The sequence below is a fragment of the Lampetra planeri genome, chromosome 39 (genome assembly GCF_965212315.1).
Source record: "Lampetra planeri chromosome 39, kcLamPlan1.2.h2, whole genome shotgun sequence".
In the NCBI taxonomy this organism is placed as follows: Eukaryota; Metazoa; Chordata; class Hyperoartia; order Petromyzontiformes; family Petromyzontidae; genus Lampetra; species Lampetra planeri.
Genome location: NC_136145.1, coordinates 7,814,836 through 7,836,902, shown reverse-complemented (window position 1 = coordinate 7,836,902; position 22,067 = coordinate 7,814,836). Strand labels below are relative to the sequence as shown.

Sequence of the window (22,067 nt, the reverse complement as noted above, 5' to 3'; positions counted from 1 at the left end):
GATTTGTGTAGTTATACGTTGTACGGTCTGTTCTGGATAACCGCAGTCGCACACTACCAAAGAGTTTTTTAAATTTTTAATTTGTGCATTGGGTATCCGCATCTCCTGCCACGATTTGTGCAGTGGATGCAGTTTAGGGTGGACCACGAGCTTCGTGGAAGATTAAAACCGGGGATCTTCTCTGTTGGGTCTTTCACAAGCAGTGTTTGTTTGCGAGTTCTTTTGAACTCCATTCAGCTTTCCAAACTTCGTCAGGGTTGAATTTGCATGTCTGGGGTAAGGGAGTGCCAGCCGATGGGGGCAGCAGAGGAGAACCATTGATCTTTCCCACTGAGCGAAGGTTGGCGTAAGTGTGTAACTGCATGCTGCTGCAATTGGTTTTATTGCTGCACTAACGACCTCCTTTTCACGCTGTCCGGCCAGTTGCTGAATGTGCACGACACGAAATCGGCCACCATCGCGGACCTCGGAACGCAGTTCTTTCTCAGAGAAGATGATGTTGGGCGGAACAGGTGACGTTTTAAGGGATCAGTTGCCTGCTTATTGGCTATGCCTGGGAAATGCGTTCATCGGTCTGTATGCCTCAAAACCACAAAACCCTTTAACCACCACAAAAAACCCATACCGCACGGCTGACCAACATCAACGTCTTGATTTAGATCGTTCTTATGCAATATTGACTAAATCCATTTGAAAAGTTTTACGTGTCGTTAGGTAGCATATATTGCAATTGTGTTAAGAAGCGTGCCATGTGGGTGTTTGTCCAGTCGAATCCCTGAACTCCATGGAAGGACCCCTTAACAGTCTGCCTTGGCCAGTTGTTGATGACTATATTCTTTAATTCGTGGGGCATTTGTGTTTGATGTGAGCCGAGCCGTCGTGCAGACTCCTCGTAACCACCTACACAGCAAGGCTTTGGCCACGTTTTGTTGTTGATTTGTGATGATGTGTGTCGGACAGGGCCGTGGCATCTCTTGAGCGCTTGAAGGAGCTGAATCCGTACGTGAGGGTGCGCTCGTCAACCGAACCTCTGAACCACGACACCGACCTTGCCTTCCTGAGAGAGTACCAGGTAACAGCAGCGGCGTTGGCAAACGGCTCAGAAAAACGCGTTTCCTAAGAAGAAGTAAACCGATGGAGAAAAACCACACTAGCGCATGGATCCTGTAACGCTTTCCAACGCGAGTCTGTCCTCAAAGGGTATTTAATTGGCGATAATCACATCGCGTATCAAGCCGCACAACGAGAAGACGTCCCGTGGCACGTGATGTGTGACGTGGTTGGGAGGGAAGGGGCACATATCCTGGCCAGGCAGGACCAATCCTTCGAGCGCTGGATCTCCTCGGAATGTTTTGGGCAGCCCTTTAAATACATTTTGTCGGTTATCCATAGAGTAAGTTCTGACTAGCAAGATGACTTAATGCCAAAGTTTAGTTGCTATTAGATCATCTTGGTACGGGTCTATCATGCTCCCTTTTATAGGCAAGAGGGATGGACAGAGTTCATGCATATTCCACTTTAGTTGGAAAGAATGTAAATAATCTTTGAAATGGTTTTTGCTGTTAAGTATTATCGCGGGTTCAAAGTCGTCGTTCGTAAGCTTCAGCATGGAATTTCCTACATTTTATTCTCATGAGAAATTGACGTGTCATATCATTTTTATGATATATTTTTCCAGCATTCCACAGCTGAGAAGCAGCCCGACCATAAGTGTTTTTGCGAGTTGGAGGTTCATACAAGCAGACTTGGCAGAGTGCAGGCTGGAGAGTGCACATTCAAGTCTCTTGGCGGTGGTTACATAACACCGAATGGCTCACCGGGTAAATCCTAATAAATTAGACTGAACCGTTATGTTTCGCAGATGCGGGATAGTTAATGTTTTGAAGCCCTAATTTATAATGTTTTAGACCCATGGGTCGAATGAGTGTGGGCGTGGCGTGACTTGGCACTGGTTCACGGCTCTCGGTAAAACGCAAGCGATACGTGTGCTCGTGTTTTGCTGATCAGCGTTCTAAAATATTACACTTTTTATTTTACCGGGTAAGGGCCCATTGAGCTTTCTAGCATTCTAGCAATTGTTCAGAAGCAACCTGGCCGCAAAAAACTCTCAACGCACGTTGGTTCTAAATGTGGAGGGTTAAACTCGAGGACCTGGAGAAAAATTCACGCGACCACGGGGAGAACACGCAAACTGCAAATATACAGGTGTCAGGGTCGGGATTGAACCCACGACCTCCTGCGTACCTGGCGAGGTAGTTAATATCTCGCCACCGTGGCGTGGCATGCTCCCTTCGGGTTGCCGTGATGTCGTTTTTGACGATAGAAAAATTATATCATTTTTCACGGTGCGATCATGATAGCGATACCAATTTGCTGTAACTTTCTAATTTCACGTCACATATTTCTCTTCTTTTTGTGCGGTTATGTACATCCAGTGTGAGCAGAGGTCACTTAATTATTCTTCAACTGCGGTTCACTTAACACACTAAGTCTGTCACAGGTCTTATAATCATTGCAACTTTACTTTACAATCTATTACGCTTCATATCGCACATGCAGCCAGTTACGCAATAAATAAATGATCTACTGCAATAGCGTAGCCTTTTTGTTGTGATGCAGGAAACGAGCATGTTTCACGGGTAATATACCTATTCATTTACAATGGTAATTATTGCGTGTTTATGTTCACAATTATTTTGGTCCAAAATAAGATCTTTAAAACGCTGTAAAATAAGCAAAGATGTCACGAAACCGAGCAAAATTGACGGTACAATGATCTTGACGCGTGATAAGTTGTCAGTTATTAGCACATAAGCCACGCTCGTGGCCTTGTGGGTAATTAACGCAGCAGCCGTCGCGTTCGCCGTTTTCCCGTGTCGCGTGATGCCTCCCACCACCACCACCCCCTCCTCTCCCTCCTCTCCTCAGTGCGTGGTCGTGACGGATTGCCCCCTCGCGCTGCAGTGCAAGCTGGACTCGTTTTGTCACTCCCAGGGGCCTCCCATTAAGGTACGAGGTGCCTGCACGCAATCGCCCGTCGCCGATAGAGCGCGCGGTCGATAGGTTTTGCCTGGATTCCATCCCGTTACGTCCGTGCGGTCACGTTGCCTTTTTGACAGAGCGAGCGATGCATCGTTGTATGACTTTTTGGGCAACAACAACAACAAGTAATATTTTAAAAAAACTCGTTTAAAAACACGCTTTTATGAAATGTACTCGTAATGGCAGAACTCCACGACTCCAGGAAGTGGCCCCCGAAGCTTGCCATAATGTAAGAGACCGTGGCCAATTACAGCCAACGTTAGTTGAGCATGGACAATTAGAGCCAAGCCGAAACATAACATTTCATAAAAAAGAATGTTTAAAAATATATATTTTATGATAGAATATAGTATTGTCATCAGTATGACATATGCATACCAAGTTTGCAGTCGATACCACATTGGGAATTGGGTTAAAATTGAGTTACAAGATTTGAGGATACAACAACAACGACAACAGCAACAGACAGAGGGAGTTAATAAAAAGCATGTAGAAAACAATCTCCATTTACGAGCACAAGCTACCTTTTCGGGGCGCCACGGTGGCGAGATGTTAACTACCTCGCCTGGTATACAGGAGGTCGTGGGTTCGATCCCGACTCTGATGCGTGCTGCTGTATATTTGGAGTCTGTGTGTCTCTCTCTCTCATCATCACGGTGGCTATGAGATGTTAACTACCTCGCCTGGTATACAGGAGGTCGTGGGTTCGATCCCGATTCTGATGCGTGCTGCTGTATATTTGGAGTCTGTGTGTCTCTCTCTCTCATCATCACAGTGGCGAGATGTTAACTACCTCGCCTGGTATACAGGAGGTCGTGGGTTCGATCCCGACTCTGATGCGTGCTGCTGTATATTTGGAGTCTGTGTGTCTCTCTCTCTCATCATCACGGTGGCTATGAGATGTTAACTACCTCGCCTGGTATACAGGAGGTCGTGGGTTCGATCCCGACTCTGATGCGTGCTGCTGTATATTTGGAGTCTGTGTGTCTCTCTCTCTCATCATCACGGTGGCTATGAGATGTTAACTACCTCGCCTGGTATACAGGAGGTCGTGGGTTCGATCCCGACTCTGATGCGTGCTGCTGTATATTTGGAGTCTGTGTGTCTCTCTCTCATCATCACGGTGGCTATGAGATGTTAACTACCTCGCCTGGTATACAGGAGGTCGTGGGTTCGATCCCGACTCTGATGCGTGCTGCTGTATATTTGGAGTCTGTGTGTCTCTCTCTCTCATCATCACAGTGGCGAGATGTTAACTACCTCGCCTGGTATACAGGAGGTCGTGGGTTCGATCCCGACTCTGATGCGTGCTGCTGTATATTTGGAGTCTGTGTGTCTCTCTCTCTCATCGTCACGGTGGCTATGAGATGTTAACTACCTCGCCTGGTATACAGGAGGTCGTGGGTTCGATCCCGACTCTGATGCGTGCTGCTGTATATTTGGAGTCTGTGTGTCTCTCTCTCTCATCATCACGGTGGCTATGAGATGTTAACTACCTCGCCTGGTATACAGGAGGTCGTGGGTTCGATCCCGACTCTGATGCGTGCTGCTGTATATTTGGAGTCTGTGTGTCTCTCTCTCTCATCATCACGGTGGCTATGAGATGTTAACTACCTCGCCTGGTATACAGGAGGTCGTGGGTTCGATCCCGACTCTGATGCGTGCTGCTGTATATTTGGAGTCTGTGTGTCTCTCTCTCTCATCATCACGGTGGCTATGAGATGTTAACTACCTCGCCTGGTATTCAGGAGGTCGTGGGTTCGATCCTGACTCTGATGCGTGCTGCTGTATATTTGGAGTCTGTGTGTCTCTCTCTCTCATCATCACGGTGGCTATGAGATGTTAACTACCTCGCCTGGTATACAGGAGGTCGTGGGTTCGATCCCGACTCTGATGCGTGCTGCTGTATATTTGGAGTCTGTGTGTCTCTCTCTCTCTCATCATCACGGTGGCTATGAGATGTTAACTACCTCGCCTGGTATACAGGAGGTCGTGGGTTCGATCCCGACTCTGATGCGTGCTGCTGTATATTTGGAGTCTGTGTGTCTCTCTCTCTCATCATCACGGTGGCTATGAGATGTTAACTACCTCGCCTGGTATACAGGATGTCGTCGATTCGATCCCGACTCCTGGCACCTACTTATTTGGAGTTTGCAAGTTCTCTCCGTGGTCGCGTGGATTTTTCTCTGGCTGCTATATTTTTACACATGACGATAAGCCGCTTCATTACACTATATTTTGTGGCCAGGCCACTTCTGAAAAAGAGCTGTGGGCCTTACCTGGTAAAATAAAGCACAGTTTGCTTTAGTTTGATAACTCACATGGTGAGCCAAAATTATTTGACAAAACGGCACATTACAACTCATCCTCATATGTCCTTCATGGTTTGATGCATTGTCACGATTCAGGGTTGTGATTGAAGGCAAGAATCGTTGAGGCTGTTTTGGGCCCTTGTGCTGCCTGTTGAGACGATCGTGGCTGCCAGTTGTACACGAGCCTGAACGCTTCCAATAGACCAATCATATAAAATGTATAAGAATCAGAAATAATCTTAATTTGAACCAGGTCTGTTTTGGTTTGTATCTCAAGATGTCCTGCATTCAGGGCATGATACAAATAAAAAAATATTAACGTTGATGAACATATTTCCGCACCTGGCACACTACATCCAGTATACCGCTCGCTGTCTGTCACTTGCCTGCTCCAGTCTCGTTCGGGAGAGACCCAGAAAATATTAGGTGAAAAAAATAACAACTATTAAATGAACGATTTTACATAGCTATATATACACACACATGTATTGTAAAAGTGAGAGTCAACTCTAATTTATGAATTGTGTCAGATGCTTGCTTGCTGGTACCAACAATGCTTGAAGAAGATTGTGGAAGGTCATCATCCCATTCTAGATTTGAAGCTTTCGTGACTGCAAGGATTCATACTCTTAGGTTTTTTCGGTAAAGTCACGTAGGTAAAAATAATAATAAAATAAAAAAAATGAAAATAACTAAATTAAATCACAATTTAATTTAGTAATTTTTTTTTTACCTACGTGACTTTACCGAAAAAACCTAAGAGTAGGCATTATCCCATCCCGGAGCACGTAAATAGGAATGCCGTAATGACGTGTCCGTCTGAGACGGCAACGGCGAGCGTGCTGCGTCGTCGCCCAGACTAAGCGACGCTCCGAACCAGTATCAGGGAGAAAGTTTGGAGAGAACGCCCGGAAGGCCGAGCGTGTTTCTTTGCGATTTTTTTGTTGTTGTTGTTGTTTGCGGCCGGCCGTAGTTTATCAGCACGGACGTGCGGGGCGTATTCTGCCGCATCTTCTGCGACTTTGGAGAGCGTTTTGAGGTTTTGGACCCGACTGGGGAGGCGCCCAAGGAATTCTTCATCCAGAGCATCTCGCAGGTCAGTCACCGCCCCGTGGTGTCACACCGACACGGCCGCCCAGAGGGACGGGGATAGTGGGGAGGGGTGTTGCAAAGGGGGAAAATAACCCCACACAAAAGAGGGGCCTCAGACCAGGGCTGATATTTTGGTTGCTAATCAATAAGGGGGCCCCACGTGCCATTTGGCCTCGGGCCTTCCAGAACTCCTGCTCACTGATATGTGTCACAGGTGGCTGAAGACGCCGATTGATGCCTCGTACGCTTTTTTGTGAGCACGTAACAATTCATTGTAATGAAGAACTGTGAACTTTCGCAGAGATTACAGATATTCTTGAGACGCTGTAAGGGAGGTGAGACTTACGAGTTTTGGGCGTGTGTTGAGAAGAGACAAATAAGATGCATACTCGCACAGAAACCTAGAGATTCACATCGAGATCCGTGGACTCACAGAGAGACATATGAGTCCCTATAGAGACTCATGGACTCGCACAGAGATGCCACCGCAATGAGTAGAGGCAGAGCGAGGGTGAGGTGGGATGATGCGGGGGAACGAGATACGGGGGACAGTGGATGTGACGAGAGAAGAGGCACTGAGTAGAAATTCGTGGAGGGAGGAAATACCCATCGGGCAATGACAGTCCCTGCGTCGCGCGCTTTCAGATGACGCTTCTGCACTTTTTAATCTGGATTGAAAACTCGTTATTTAGAACTGCTTCTTGTGTTTAGTCTGTTTTCCTTCCCCCTGCACCTGCGATTTGCACGGTAGGCTACGTATGGTGCGATAGAATTTCAACATGCATACATACAAATCCGAATAGCTGCCCCCATGCAATCAAGGGACTTGAGGCTTCAAAGAAGAATATAATGGTGTATTTTGTGTTGTTTGGTAACCTCGCTACGTATGCTTTTAAATACACTTCGAAGTGGAAAATTGAGTGTAGTTGTCGTTTATTTTTTAAAGTTCTATTTGTAATGTTCCTTCTGTAAACTTTTAAATTATATCCTTCAACTGTGATTGCATTGCATCAATATTACGGTTTCTCAAAGGCGAGCTGTGCAGGGCAGTATTTGTCATCTCAAACGATGAACGCACACAGCAACACGAGGTTGTGTGGCGGCACTTGTCTGCGCGAGTGGGCGGAGCGCTATTTTGTGGCGGTGTGGGTGAAATAAACGGCGACGGATGGAGACGGATGAAGGGGGCTCTTGGGGTTTGTCATGGGGGGGGGGGGGCAGTGGGTGCGTGGGCGACGGTGCTGGTCAGGATTTGATAAATTGCCTAGGACTGTGAAGATTACTGGGAGAGCGAGTAAGGCGTTACCGGGTTGGGATAACATCAAACCACAACTCATTACCTACGCTTCGACCATTGCCGCCTCCCTGATTGTGGGCGGGTGTGGTGCGTCTATCCCGCTTGCTGTGCTGTAGTCCAATCCGGGCGTGGTGGTGACGATGGACAACCGTGCCCACGGCCTCGAGACCGGCGACAGATTGACATTTAAGGAGGTTCACGGGATGACCTCTCTCAACGGCTGCACGCACACGGTCACAGGTACGGTGACATCAGCAGCCCTTCTCTCGCGCGGTCGTGTGATGCTGCACGCACCCAGTTCTCTACAACATCATGTGACCCCCCTGTCCTTTTGGTGTGCGGGTTAATGTAGCGTGGTGAAGAATGGCCCTCATCTAGCAGTACTCCCAATGCTGCCAAAACGTTACCATCATGCAAGGGGACCTCAATCGATGATCGGAGGTGTACAGACCTTTGTTCCTGGCTCAAGGCCTCTCCTCGCCACGTCAGTTACAGGGATTGCTTGACGATGCTTAAAACCGCTGGTCAGTGCGGTTTGGTGAAGGGAAACCGGTTTCAGATATCACTCACCACTGATATGAGCCATCGCTGGGATTTGAATTCAGGTGGCCTGACATCTTACGGGACGCTAACCGCCACGCCGTCGATTTACAACTCTATTAAAATCGCACGGATACATACGCCTGTTGTCGAGTGATGACAACTTCCCACGTCAGTGTTGTTCGTTGTTAAATTAAAGTGATCGTAACGGCAGAGGTGGCTACTTCTGAGTGGACACTAAAAGCCGGCACTGCTGAGATCCTAGAGTTTAATGCAGACAGCCCGCACCCATGATGAAACTGGGTTCTCAAGTGAAGCAAGTTCATGTCAGTCCGGTCAACAATGACTACACATTTAGATTTAAAGCTTTCGTGACTGCAGGGATTCATATTCTTGGTTCTTTCGGTAAAGTCACGTAGAAGGGAAAATATTAAATAATATTTTTATTTTATTGCTTTATTATTTAAATTTTTCCCTTCTACGTGACTTTACCGAAAGAACCAAGAAAATGACCACATGTTAAATTCGTTTTTTGAGTTTTTCTTTTGTACTTAATTATACAAATTGGAATGAAACTTTTCACACTGAGTGCCGTGCCAGGGACATTTTGCAGGGCTTTGAAAGTCATTATTACGTGGCCTCACCCAAACGTCTACTGTGAATCACAACGTTGGCTGCGCAAACCTACGACGTGTGAAGTTAAGAGAGAGAATTTAGTTTCAATGTGAATGTCGTAGCGACACACAAACACACACACATGTGTGCTCGCCTCTGTGGTGTGGTGGTGGTCATTGTGGGAAATGTTAGTGTCGCGGTTAGAGCGCTGCGCTACAAACCCAGCCACACCCAGATTCGAGTCTCGCTCACGGTCAACACCAGTGACGACTATCTGAACCGGTTCTGGGCTTCCCCTAGGTCGACTCAGCCTCAAATGAGTACCTGGTACGGTGTGTAAACATCGCCTCTCAGGAGACGGGCGGGCGGGCGTTGTGCTGGCCACCCACCCCCTCGTGTGTGCCGTGCCGGCCTTCATAGGTGCTATTCGCAAACAGCACTTGCCTCAACAGTCTGTTGAGGCTACACGGGGGATCTTTGTTCTGTGATGGTTGCTGTACGAGACCGCGAGGCCCAAGGAGAGGTTGGCGACACGTGACACCCGCTGACTTGCGCGCTCTGCGTTGCAGTGCTCTCCCCGTACATGTTCAGCATCGGCGACACGTCCAGCCTGCCCGCGTACCTGCACGGCGGCATGGCCAAGCAGGTCAAGGTGCCCAAGATGGTGCACTTTGTAAGTTCCCGTCTGTGTGCGAGTGTAATTGTGTGTGTACGTGTGGTGGTGGTGATGGTGGGGAGCGGTAGTGTAGAGGTTAGCGCGCTGCGCTACGAACCCGGCGACCCGAGTTCGATTCACTCTCACGGCCAACACTACTGACGATTATCTGATCCCATTCTGGGCCTCCCCTAGGTCGACTCGGCGTCAAATGAGTACCTGGTGCGGTGTGTAAACATCGCCACTGGGGAGACAAAGGCGGCCAAGCGTGGCGCTGGCCACCCACCCCCTCGTGTGCCGTGCCGGCCTTCATAGGTGCTCGCGAACAGCACTTTCCCCAACGGTCTGTTAAGGCTACATGGAGGATCTTTGTCTTTGTGTGTAGGCGGGTGTGTGTGTACATGAAGTTAAGTGGGAACCATAGACGTGGAAACCTTTAAATACAGTACAACCATGGATTTTCCTGTACTACCATTTTCTACCCACAGCAAAGCCCCGTATCCTATAACACCTGTTATGCACGGTGGTCACCCAAGCACTATCCAGGATGATTTGGTTATGTAGCCACATATAAAACACACTGCGTACTGCCTCTTGTTAAGTTGTAGTGATGGATATTACGTTTTGAAGATTATTTAAGGCCACGACTTTGAAGATTGCAAAACGACGGTGTAGCCCCGGCTGCGTGTTTACACCCAGTACGTTTGAAAAAGCCACTTCGTGTTTTCTTTTCAACGATCGTCTTGAGAATGTTACCAATTAAGTGGTGACGTGTGGCTTTTAAACCTCGATCACATGAGCGTGATGAATAAAAGCCAGTGGTGCGTGTGTCCTGCGCGTGCATTGCTTGTGTGTGTGATCGCCCATTGCAGGAATCGCTGGAAAAGCAGCTTGCGAAGCCCACATGTCTCGTGGTGGACTACAGCAAGCCAGAGGTGAGGCTCACTTCTCGAGACAGCGACCCAGGCAAAGTCCGTTCATCGCCCGAGTCTCTTGAATGTGGACTGTAAAGCAATTAGGTTGTTAATCTACGATCGAACTTTGGGTCAACTTTTGTTGCAATCGATTGTCGATTCCAGTAAGCCATGTAATCACTCATTGAGTGCAATTTAACGTTGGTAACAATTAAATCCGTTGGCACGCGCGAACATTCAAACCACACGGCGGCGTTCCTGTGCGATGGGGTGAGCGGCGCGTGTCGTAAGGACACCTGGCGAAGGCCTCATGGGTCACGGCGTGGTACCTTCCAACAGACGCAAAGACACACAGAGGGCTCGAAGTTATGCATTTTATACGTGGAGAACTGATAAATGTTTACATTTTCCTCGGCACGAGTTTATTGATAACGCAAGCAAACACCATTTGTTTAACGACAACCCAAACAAAAACTCACGAATATCTCCACTGTGTCCTGTGTGTACCGACTTGAGACATCGACTACTTGCACCCTGTCCCTACAGGCCCCTCTGCAGATCCACTTGGCGCTGTTGGCCTTGGAACACTTTGAGGAGCAGCATAAGAGATTGCCGACAGCCGGGTATGGGATTCCACTCGCTGTCTTCGCAAAGCAGCATGTGGGCTGCGTTAGACGCTATTAGACGTACGCCCACGGTACTGCAAAGTGACAATGACCACACGTGTTGCATCACGCTGCGTGTGACCCACGCGCGTGGTTTGAAGGTCGGGGCTGTGCTTCACGTACACGCGCTTGTGTCCACACTCGTAGCTAATCGCACGAGAGCACGCTGGCAAAACAAGACCAGTGCACTCTCGCGAACTTGTACTGAATAACACTCGTACACCCGCTCGAACATGCAGACGCACGATCGCACATGCACGCATACTCACTCATGTATTTAAGAGCAAGTGTCTTACGTTATTGTTTTCAGTCATCCCGCAAGTCGTTATAAAGTCACGCGACTCTGTGGGGGATTGCTTAGTTTTTTAAGAGTGTACGTGTGTGTGGCTGGGTGGCTCACAGGTGCGCTGATGATGTGAAGACACTGTGCAGCTTGGCAGAAGCGGAGAGTGAACGTCTCTGTGACAAGGTAAGGGGCATCGGCTTCACTCGAACCCGGAAGGTCGCCCCGGGTGACGCAACGAGCGGTTCATTGCAGCGGTTTACAGAGCACGCAGCCTCTCCTCCTTCTGAAGTTAAATAATGTCATTTATTCGCGCATGTAAGTTGCACTAAGCCTCAAGACCTTTTCAGTGGGATGTCTTAGACACAATTTACAAAGTGTTTTGGAGACGGTGACGCATTGTAACGGTGCATGTTCAGCGTTGTGTGAAAAGTGTTCACCAATGGCAGAGCCACGTTATGGCAAAAACGTATTGTGTGAACATGCATTAAGCGAGGGTTTGCCGTACATTTATATATTTTTTTACTCTAATTTGTAATTGGAGTACCAGGAGAAAACCAAAGGCGTGAATTGACTGGCCTCCAAACCGCTGTGCTGCCATCTCCTGGCCACCTCATATCCCAGCAGCTGTATCACGGGTGTACCCACCATACCCGTCCCCTCACTATTCAAGGGCTGCATCGAGTCTGGAGGAGTGTTCAGCTGAGAACCGTCAAACGGAATCTTGGGGCGTCTCTATCTAAATGTGTGCAAAATATGCTTGGGAGTCCCACGCACATTTCCGTACCGGACGCCGTGCCTGCCATGGCTTTAGAGATTTGGACGAGGGGGCTTGTGTTAGCACCAAATGCCTCCTACGTGCACCCCGCGCTGGGAAACAGCCTCGCGGAGTTAGATTGTCAAAGAGGGGGGATTGGCGCTAGGACACCGCACCGGAACGCTCTGGGCGGTCCCCGTTATCGATGGCGCCGGCCTCGCTGCGATAAGGACTCATTCATTGGGGGGACGCCCTATCCTGGACCCCCCCACCTTTCCCGTTAGTCTGGAACACAGCGTCCTTGAAAGATAAATTGTCGGGCAGTGGCTCGGGGAACTGAGCGGCGGCCACGAGTGTAGAAACTTCCTTTCAGGGTCAGCTTAGCACGCAGTCGGCTTTCGCGACCAATATCATCCATAATAGAGCTTTTTTTTTGGGTTAGATCGCGTAAATATAAAAGTTTCGTTAAACCCGCCACCACCCGACACGGCCAGTAAGTAAGGTTTGTAAACAAAAAGTGCCAATCAGTAACTAGTACAGCACACCGCTTGTGCGTTGGAGAGTTAAACCCACCACAACATTTACAATTCGAGTACTGTGACGTTTCGCCGGTGATTACAACAGCCAGCATCATCAGGCGGCAGCCAGAGTTGTTCAGGATGTGGTCCCGGATGCCGGAGTGGGTGCCGTGTTGCGCTTGCATCACCGGTTGCTGCCCACTGGGATGCCGTCACTCAAATCTGCGTCTGAATAATCCACTTTCTCAAAATACCACTCGGCGCATTTGGCCTTTAGCTGTTTCTGTTCCAATGTCCTATATGTCTGAGATGCATTTAATTGTCTCACCCCCCCCTTGTAAATATCAAAGCATTTAAATTCCATCTGCTTTTTTTCAGCGTTATCATCTCAGCCGCTGTTAACGCGATGGCTACAACATTCTCACCTGTCCAGGGTGATCTATTCGTAGATGCCCTGCTCATTTCTAATACCCCTTCTTGCTTTCCTCTCAACAGAAGAAAACATTTTCGTTTAAACGATGGCTCCATATGTCACAGGGGAACAGATTTATGGAGGAACGAGCGTTGATTTACTAAGTGGATGGCGGCTGCTGGGAGACACGTCGAGGCTTTTTAATCAACCGGCATTTTTCTTTCATCTATAATTTCTCCCGATTGTAGTGTTTTAGCGGGGCTATATCAATGAATCTCGCTGCATTCAAAAGTTGCCACGCGGCGTGGTTGCAAGCGGCCGCATCTTATGACTGCTTTTTGGCCAGCTCGGTTTGTGGTGCCACTATTATCTGGAGCGGTTATCTGAGCGGTTATCGGGAACGGTTATCCTGAGCGGTTATCCGGAGCCCCCCTGTGTTGGCGGTGGTGCTGCTGCGGTTGTGCAGGTGAGCGTGGAGCGGCGGGTCGTGGAGTGTGCGGCGCTGGTGGCGGGAGGGCAGCTGGCTGCGCTCACCGCGGCGCTGGGCGGCGTCGTGGGACAGGAGGTTCTCAAGGCGCTCACCGGGAAGTTCGGCCCCATCCAGCAGTGGGTAGGTGTCCACTCGCCACACCGGCGGTGTCCACTCACCACACCGGCGGTGTCCACTCACCAGCGGTGTCCACTCACCACACCAGCGGTGTCCACTCACCAGCAGTGTCCACTTCACCACACCGGCGGTGTCCACTCACCACACCAGCGGTGTCCACTCACCAGCAGTGTCCACTTCACCACACCGGCGGTGTCCACTCACCAGCGGTGTCCACTCACCACACCAGCGGTGTCCACTCACCACACCGGCGGTGTCCACTCACCAGCGGTGTCCACTCACCACACCAGCGGTGTCCACTCACCACACCGGCGGTGTCCACTCACCGGCGGTGTCCACTCACCGGCGGTGTCCACTCACCACACCGGCGGTGTCCACTCACCAGCGGTGTCCACTCACCACACCGGCGGTGTCCACTCACCACACCGGCGGTGTCCACTCACCACACCGTCGGTGTCCACTTCAACACACCGGCGGTGTCCACTTCACCACACCGGCGGTGTCCACTCACCACACCGGCGGTGTCCACTCACCACACCAGCGGTGTCCACTCACCACACCAGCGGTGTCCACTCACCAGCGGTGTCCACTCACCGGCGGTGTCCACTCACCACACCGGCGGTGTCCACTCACCACACCGGCGGTGTCCACTCACCACACCGGCGGTGTCCACTCACCACACCGGCGGTGTCCACTCACCAGCGGTGTCCACTCACCAGCGGTGTCCACTCACCACACCGGCGGTGTCCACTCACCACACCAGCGGTGTCCACTCACCACACCAGCAGTGTCCACTCACCACACCGGCGGTGTCCACTCACCTCACCAGCGGTGTCCACTCACCACACCAGCAGTGTCCACTCACCACACCGGCGGTGTCCACTCACCACACCGGTGGTGTCCACTCACCACACCGGCGGTGTCCGTCCACCCAGTGACCACGTTTCATAAGCATCGATATTAATCGATTAATTTGCCGTGCCATTTACGTGTGCCCGTCTTTAGCCTAACATACGCGTGTCTGCGTTGTTGCTTTTCAATGCCTCGCATTTTGTTTTGCTCCCAGTTGTACTTCGATGCCATGGAGGTGGTTGGGAACCTTGAGAATGTCAACAGCGAAGGGTTCAAGGCAAGGTGAGTTGGGAGGAGCCGTCGTTTGCACATATGTCGGAGCGGCTGAACCCGCCACGTTTCGCCGCGGACCTTTTCTCCCACATCCCTCGCCAGTGGTGTCATGGTTCGCCCCTTCCCCTTGCGCTCCAATGCCTTGTCGCCGTTTCAGTGGTTGCGATTCGGAGTATTTGGCTGCTATAAATGTCCTCTTCATTGGGCTGTCATTTGTGATAGCCAGGTCGCTTCTGAAAAAGAGGTGTGCGGCTCAGTGGGCCCTACCTGGTAAAATAAAAAAAGTTTTGTAACGGGCGACGCACGAAATGCGTATCGTATGAGCTGCCTGCTCCGGGCAGTTCGATCTTTCCAGCTCCCGTCTGTACCCAGCTGGGCGCTGGCTCGTTTCCTTGTTCACGTTTGAAGGTTTGTCAGCCACCTTGAGCCCGCCGCCGTTCACCGTCGTGGTACTGCGGTGTGTATTGAACAAAAATTCTCAAGCGACGTCCTCTCAAACGAACATCAAAGCGGGGCGCATCTCCCATTTTATAGCCCTGAGCCAGCGGTGGGAATTCCACCTTCCTATTGTGGGCGCCAGTCTATTAATAGAGCAACCTCCGCTGACTTCCACGCAAAGCGGTACTCGTTTTATTGACCCCAGGGGGATTATGGGCTTTGTGACCTCGCAACCTCCTGATGGTGAGAGCCGATAGCTGAGCCAACCGACGGTTTATCATTGTAATGAGCGGAGCGGCGTCTGCCGTCTGATCAATTTACATGAACGTATTGCGTACGTACGTATGTATTACATTGCATATGAATCGAAAAGCCTGGCTCCAGCCACATCGGTCACTAAAATAGCCATTTCTTCTGATGACCAGGGAGCCGCGCAGAGGCGACGGAGATTGTTTTATCTGTGGAATTGTGGGAGAGAAAAAGGCTGAAACTTTACTCGTGTCAACAGTATTGTATTTACAGCTCCCACCAAGTCAATTGTCAGATGTGTAAGTTTCGTTGCTTTTTCCCTTTTGAAAATCCCTGCTGGTGCAGGGGGGACCGCTACGATGCCCTGCGTCTCTGCGTGGGCGAGGCGGTGTGCGAGAAGCTCCACAAGCTCTCCGTCTTCATGGTGAGGTCCCGCGCAACAACAGCGCTGCAGAGATTCGCGGGTTTTGTCATTCTTGCTGCAGATCTCGGCAGCAAGCAGTTGGGCACAGTGGATAGATGCTGATCATGACAATGATGATGACGTTGCCGTTGACAACAGTGGTGATGAAGATGGTGCTGATACCGATGATGATGACAACGGTGTTGATCATGACAATGATGATGACGTTGCCGTTGACAACAGTGGTGATGAAGATGGTGCTGATACCGATGATGATGACAACGGTGTTGATCATGACAATGATAATGTTGCCGTTGACAACAGTGGTGATGAAGATGGTGCTGATACCAATGATGATGACAACAGTGTTGATTATGGCAATGATGATGATACCGATGATGATGACAACTTTTGATTATGGCAATGATGATGTTGCCAATGAGAACGGTAATGAGGAAGATGCTGATGGCATCGATGATGATGATGATGGCAACAGTGATGATGACAATCATGATAATCATGGTGATTAAGATGACGACAATGATGATGATGCTGGCAACAGTAATGATGCTGACGAGGTTGACAATATGTTATGGTGATGACAGGGATTTTTTACGATAATGGAAGAGACGATTGAAGGAGCTGCGGGCTGGTTGATGCGTTTGCTCTGCCTGCTGCCGCGCGTGAAGGTGCGAACGTTGTTGTTCGGCAGGTGGGGTGCGGTGCCATCGGCTGCGAGATGCTGAAGAACATGGCCTTACTGGGTGTGGGTACCGACCAGGAGCACGGTGGCCTGGTAAGAACCTATATTCTTTGGGTCTGTCGGTAAAGTCACGTAGATAGGTTCGAAGAAAATAGCAAAAAGCTACGACGTTTCGATCACAACACAAGTGGATGTCGTCATGAGGAGGAAAAAGCTTTCGATCACAACACAGACGACCGCTTGTGTTGCGATCGAAGCGTCGTAGTTTTTTTGTTAATTTCTTTGAACCTATCTACGTGACTTTACCGAAAGACCCAAAGAATATGAATTCCTGCAGTCACGAAAGCTTTAAGTCATGGTAAGAACCTCTTCTCGGTTTTCTGCCACTGATGAATGAAGCAGACCGCTTCGTTCGTCAGCCTGTGCCAACACCGGGGCGGGAGTATACGTTACTTTGGGGGTGCCTCGAATGTTATACGGTGCTTTTTTCTGGAAGATTTTTACTGTTTTTTCCTGGACGTTTCTGTTGCGAAACGTCACTTTAAGATGTTCTTTGTTCATGTTTTTGTTTGTTGAGGTTGCACGCGAGACAAGAGCCTCACCGCTCACAGGGCTATACCTAATGCATGTTACTGAAATGTTCATTTCATGAGACTGAACGTGCGATGCTTGTGAATTGTGACGTTTTTTGCAGGTGACCATTACAGACCCCGACCTGATAGAGAAATCCAACCTCAATCGTCAGTTCTTGTTTAGGTCTCACCACATACAGGTAACCACGACTTCCGGGGGTGGGGGGGGGGGGCAGGTCTCACCACGGTTCTTGTTTAGGTCTCACCACATACAGGTAACCACGCCTTTCGGGGGTTGTGGGGGGGGGGCAGGTCTAACCACGGTTCTTGTTTAGGTCTCACCACATACAGGTAACCACGACTTCCGGGGGTGGTGGGGGGGGGCAGGTCTAACCACGGTTCTTGTTTAGGTCTCACCACATACAGGTAACCACGCCTTCCGGGGGTTGTGGGGGGGGGGGCAGGTCTAACCACGGTTCTTGTTTAGGTCTCACCACATACAGGTAACCACGACTTCCGGGGGTGGGGGGGGGGGGGCAGGTCTAACCACGGTTCTTGTTTAGGTCTCACCACATACAGGTAACCACGACTTCCGGGGGTGGGGGAGGGTGGGGAGGGGCAGGTCTAACCACTGTTCAACTGCTGTGGACTTCCCACAAAGCGGCACTCATTGTAAATTGACCCCGACCCGACCCCAGACCGGGATTTGAACTTGTGACTTAACCCAAAACTCCCTTGTGAATATGAACATGACTCGCGTTGTCTTGACGAGTTGTTACTTATCTGGTGACATTAAAATCTACCCCTCGTGCTACACATGGCAACGATTGCAATGGTGACGATGACGATTACGGCGAAACGACAACAATAATAACCGGCACGTCAAACGCTTGTACGCCACGTGACGGTTGAATTTGTTTGGCTGTGTCGGGCGGCATCGGCTCTTTGGAGACAAAGTTGCCAAGGTTCATCGCGCGACCTAACCCATGAATCAATTACCAATCCCAACATCGGCCGGAAGTCCCCGATGCGTTAAGCGTTGGAAGTTGGTTGCGACGATGACGACGCGCTGTGACCGCGAGACGTCGCGACGACGGCGCTCCCATCCGCAGAAGCCGAAGAGCACGACGGGGGCGACGGTGGCGCGCGACATCAACCCGCAGCTGCACGTGGAGCCCCGCCTGGACCGCGTGGGGCCCGCCACGGAGGCCACGTTTTCCGACGACTTCTTGTGCCGCCAGAGCCTGGTGCTCAACGCCCTGGACAACGTGGAGGCCCGGCGATACATGGACAGGTACGCGATCTCCCCCCTTCCCACCTGTGCCCCCCCCCCCTGCCTGTCCCCCTTGCACGTAGCCCAAAGTGCAAAAGTCTGGACCGTGACCACCAGCAGTAGGCAGCGCTACCTGGGTAGCACCGACCCGAGGCACCAGCAGCAGACGAGGTTGTACGTTCAACAGTAACCCAGGTTGTAGGGCCAGTGTCAGAACTAGCCAAGGTTGTAGGGCCAGCATAAAACCAGGTCCTCTTTCCAGCAATAGCCTAGAGTGTAGCGGCAGCACCAACATTCTCAACTCCGACCCCACCACGTTTCCGTCTTTTCATGGTGACCAGTCTTTGTATTCATTAAGCCACTGCACACACCTGATGGTTGGGTAGCATTGGAGAGCAGTAACGTGGAACCAGTGTTATTACTGGGTCGGCACAAGAGGCTGTAGGGTCGGTATCGGTAACAAGTGTGATTTCGTAGCTACCGTACGTAGTCATCGTAATGCACATACTACACAGTTACACCAAATCCAGTTGCAATGTATAATATCGGTGATAACTACGATGTTATATTCTTGATTCTTTCGGTAAAGTCACGTAGAAGGGAAATAATAAAATAATAAAAATATAAATCAATAAAATTCTCACGATGTTTCGACTGCAACACAAGCAATCGTCATCAGGTGTGATTTCACGTGTTTTGTTAACGTCCTTAGAATTTTGTGTGAAATCACACCTGATGATGATTGCTTGTGTTGCAGTCGAAACGTCGTGAGAATTTTCTTGTTTTATATTTTTATTATTTTATTGTTTCTTTTCTACGTGACTTTACCGAAAGAACCAAGAATATGAATCCCTGCAGTCACGAAAGCTTTAAATCAAAACTACAATTTCGATTTAAAGCTTTTGTGACTGCAGGGATTCATCTTCTTGGTTCTTTCGGTAAAGTCACGTAGAAGGGAAGTAATAAAATAATAAAAATTAAACATAAGAAATAATTATTACGACGTTTCGGCCACAACGCAAGCAGCCGTCCTCATTCTTCACCTGAGGACGGCTGCTTGCGTTGTGGCCGAAACGTCGTGAGAATTGTATTTTATTATGTTTTATTTTTATTATTTTATTACTTCCCTTCTACGTGACTATGCCGAAAGAACCAAGAAGACAAAACTACAATGTTAGTAACGGTTCGACGTCCACTGCTGCGTGCACCGCACTGCTGACTTGTACCCATTCCTGGTTGCTGAATGTTTAGTCGAGAAGACTGCCAGCCACTGCCGAGGTGGCTAACACCACGACGCACAATGGACCTAGCGATAAGGTCCCTTTAACCAGGCCTCTCTCTCTCGCTCTGTCTGTCCCCCGCACACACAGCCGCTGCGTCTCCAATCAGAGGCCGCTCATCGACTCGGGCACCATGGGCACCAAGGGTCACGTGGAGGTCGTGGTGCCTCACCTGACGGAGTCCTACAACAGCCAGGTGGCACAACCCCTTAGCCCGACTCCCCCACCCCGCCGTCGGTGCCAGGCCTCCCGCTGACCCTTACCACTTTGACTCCTCCATTCGCTTGCTGGCGCCTTACGCTCGTGCGCTGGGACCCCGAGTCACTCGGCGGGTGCTTCTGTTGTTGCAGAGGGACCCGCTGGATGAAGAGGTTCCATTCTGCACGCTCAAGTCCTTCCCGAACGTCATCGAGCACACCATCCAGTGGGCTCGCGACAAGGTGTGTACGTCGAACTTATTTCGCAGCGTACGTACGTAGCCAGCCGTGCCAATCGGAGGTTCCAGGGAGGCGAATGCCAATGTGTCGTTAACCCACGCCAATAAAAAAACCTTTACTGCAGACAATATTGGTCGCGGAAGCCTCCGTGTTTGAACGGGGTGGTGACCACCCGCCTGGCCTTGACCGCGTGTCCCCTTACTGAGCCGTGTCGTCTGGGAGAGGAGGACGGATTAAGGGGGGGCTGGGGCGGGAGGCTGGGGTCGGGGGGTGGGGGCTGGGGTCGGGTGGGGGGGCGCATGTTAAATGTGCTCAACGTGCAACCCCTGAACGCTCTCCTGTCCAAGTCCCCTGGTTCCCGGCTTGCGTGTCTTGTTGCGGGGCGCTCGTAAATCATGCAGGAGCGGCTCCCCGCCCGCCATGGCAGCGGGCGGACGACGAGACGCAGAGTGGCGTCGGCCACGAGAGGAACGATGAATTCGCTCGGAAAGGGCACGGGGCGCACGGGGGGGGGGGGGTCACCTTACCGATGGGCCATGTTCAGCTCGGCAGTGCCGCGTTCTATAATTAATCGTGACGGCACAGGGGAGCGCGCCCGGTCATGGCGAAGCACCGCTCACGGTCAGCCTACGACATGTTCTCTCTGCGTCACGTGATCTAGCCAGATCTCGGAAGCTAAGCAGGTCCGAGCCTGCTTAGTACTTGGACCTGAGACTGCCTGGCAATGCCAGGTGTTGTAGGCTTGAGCTGCGAGGTGGCCAGGAGATGACAGCACGACAATGGTTCTAAGTCATCGTAGAGGTGCTTCGGTTCTGCCTCTGGATTGAAGCTATCCGTGGGGAGTGGTGCGTGTTGTCTTCTCGTACACGTAGTTTTCTCTGGTTTCTCCGCAGTTCTTCCGCTTGAAGCCGAATGACCATTAAAAGAATTGGCCAAGGATTTCAATGTTGATATTAGCTTCTTGACACAGAATCTTGCGACTCAGTGAGGCATTAAATTTTGATTTAAAGCTTTCGTGACTACAGGGATTCATATTCTTGGTTCTTTCGGTAAAGTCACGTAGAAGGGAAATAATAAAATAATAAAAATATAAAACAATAAAAAATTCTCATGACGTTTCGACTGCAACACAAGCAATCATCATTAGGTGTGAAATTCACAAAAACATTTCTTGCTGTGAACTTCACACCTGATGATTGATTGTATTGCAGTCGAAACGTCGTGAGAATTTTTATTGTTTTATATTTTTATTACTTTATTATTTCCCTTCTACGCGACTTTACCGAAAGAACCAAGAATATCAGTGAGGCATTGTTTTGTATAATTTAAGGACATTTTTCGTTAATTGTGAGGGCTTTATAAGAACCTGGGTAAAGGGCTTGTCATGTGACCGTGCTGTCGGGAGGAGCTGACCGAGAGCAATTTTTTCACGCTGCAGTTTGAGAGTGCCTTCACCCACAAGCCCTCCATCTTCTCCAAGTTCTGGGAGAGTCAGCGGTCCCCCAAGCTCTTGCTCGAGGTGCGTATCTGCTCTGCTGTCTTGGACCGTGGTGATCCCTGCTGTGACATCCGAACGACTGTTTGTGAAAGACTAGCGGAGCTGGGCTGGGCTGTCTGATTATTTACATCATCAGGTCAACTCTGCAACCAATCGGATAGCACAGAATGGGGGGGAAGTTTTACCTCCCGTTCCCACGTGTGCCGCTGGACGGGAGGTGATGGGCGGGGCTTGGTGACATCTTCAACGTCGTCGTAAAATCCCCTTCACGCTGGTTGCCGCTGGTTAGGGGTTTCCCACCTTCGGGAGACAGGTTGTCGGGGTGGTTGCCATGTTTCTTAAACGAGCCCAAGCAATCGACCACGTGAAAATGGCCAATT

At 50.2% G+C, this 22,067-nt stretch overlaps 1 protein-coding gene across 2 annotated transcripts in view; it reads left to right on the top strand.

The window, feature by feature from the left end:
- Nucleotides 1–22,067, top strand: part of LOC144731578 (ubiquitin-like modifier-activating enzyme 6) — a 41,422-nt gene that overhangs the window by 5,836 nt on the left and 13,519 nt on the right. For both annotated transcript variants that reach the window (XM_078612730.1, XM_078612731.1), the window contains exons 5-22: nt 424–512; nt 961–1,072; nt 2,929–3,009; nt 6,328–6,450; nt 7,860–7,983; nt 9,468–9,571; nt 10,426–10,488; nt 11,014–11,090; nt 11,535–11,601; nt 13,569–13,712; nt 14,776–14,843; nt 15,867–15,945; nt 16,637–16,720; nt 17,322–17,399; nt 18,312–18,493; nt 19,843–19,948; nt 20,103–20,192; nt 21,628–21,708. In XM_078612730.1, coding sequence (XP_078468856.1) covers nt 424–512; nt 961–1,072; nt 2,929–3,009; nt 6,328–6,450; nt 7,860–7,983; nt 9,468–9,571; nt 10,426–10,488; nt 11,014–11,090; nt 11,535–11,601; nt 13,569–13,712; nt 14,776–14,843; nt 15,867–15,945; nt 16,637–16,720; nt 17,322–17,399; nt 18,312–18,493; nt 19,843–19,948; nt 20,103–20,192; nt 21,628–21,708 — 1,752 coding nt within the window. The remainder of the gene's footprint in view (nt 1–423; nt 513–960; nt 1,073–2,928; nt 3,010–6,327; nt 6,451–7,859; nt 7,984–9,467; nt 9,572–10,425; nt 10,489–11,013; nt 11,091–11,534; nt 11,602–13,568; nt 13,713–14,775; nt 14,844–15,866; nt 15,946–16,636; nt 16,721–17,321; nt 17,400–18,311; nt 18,494–19,842; nt 19,949–20,102; nt 20,193–21,627; nt 21,709–22,067) is intronic.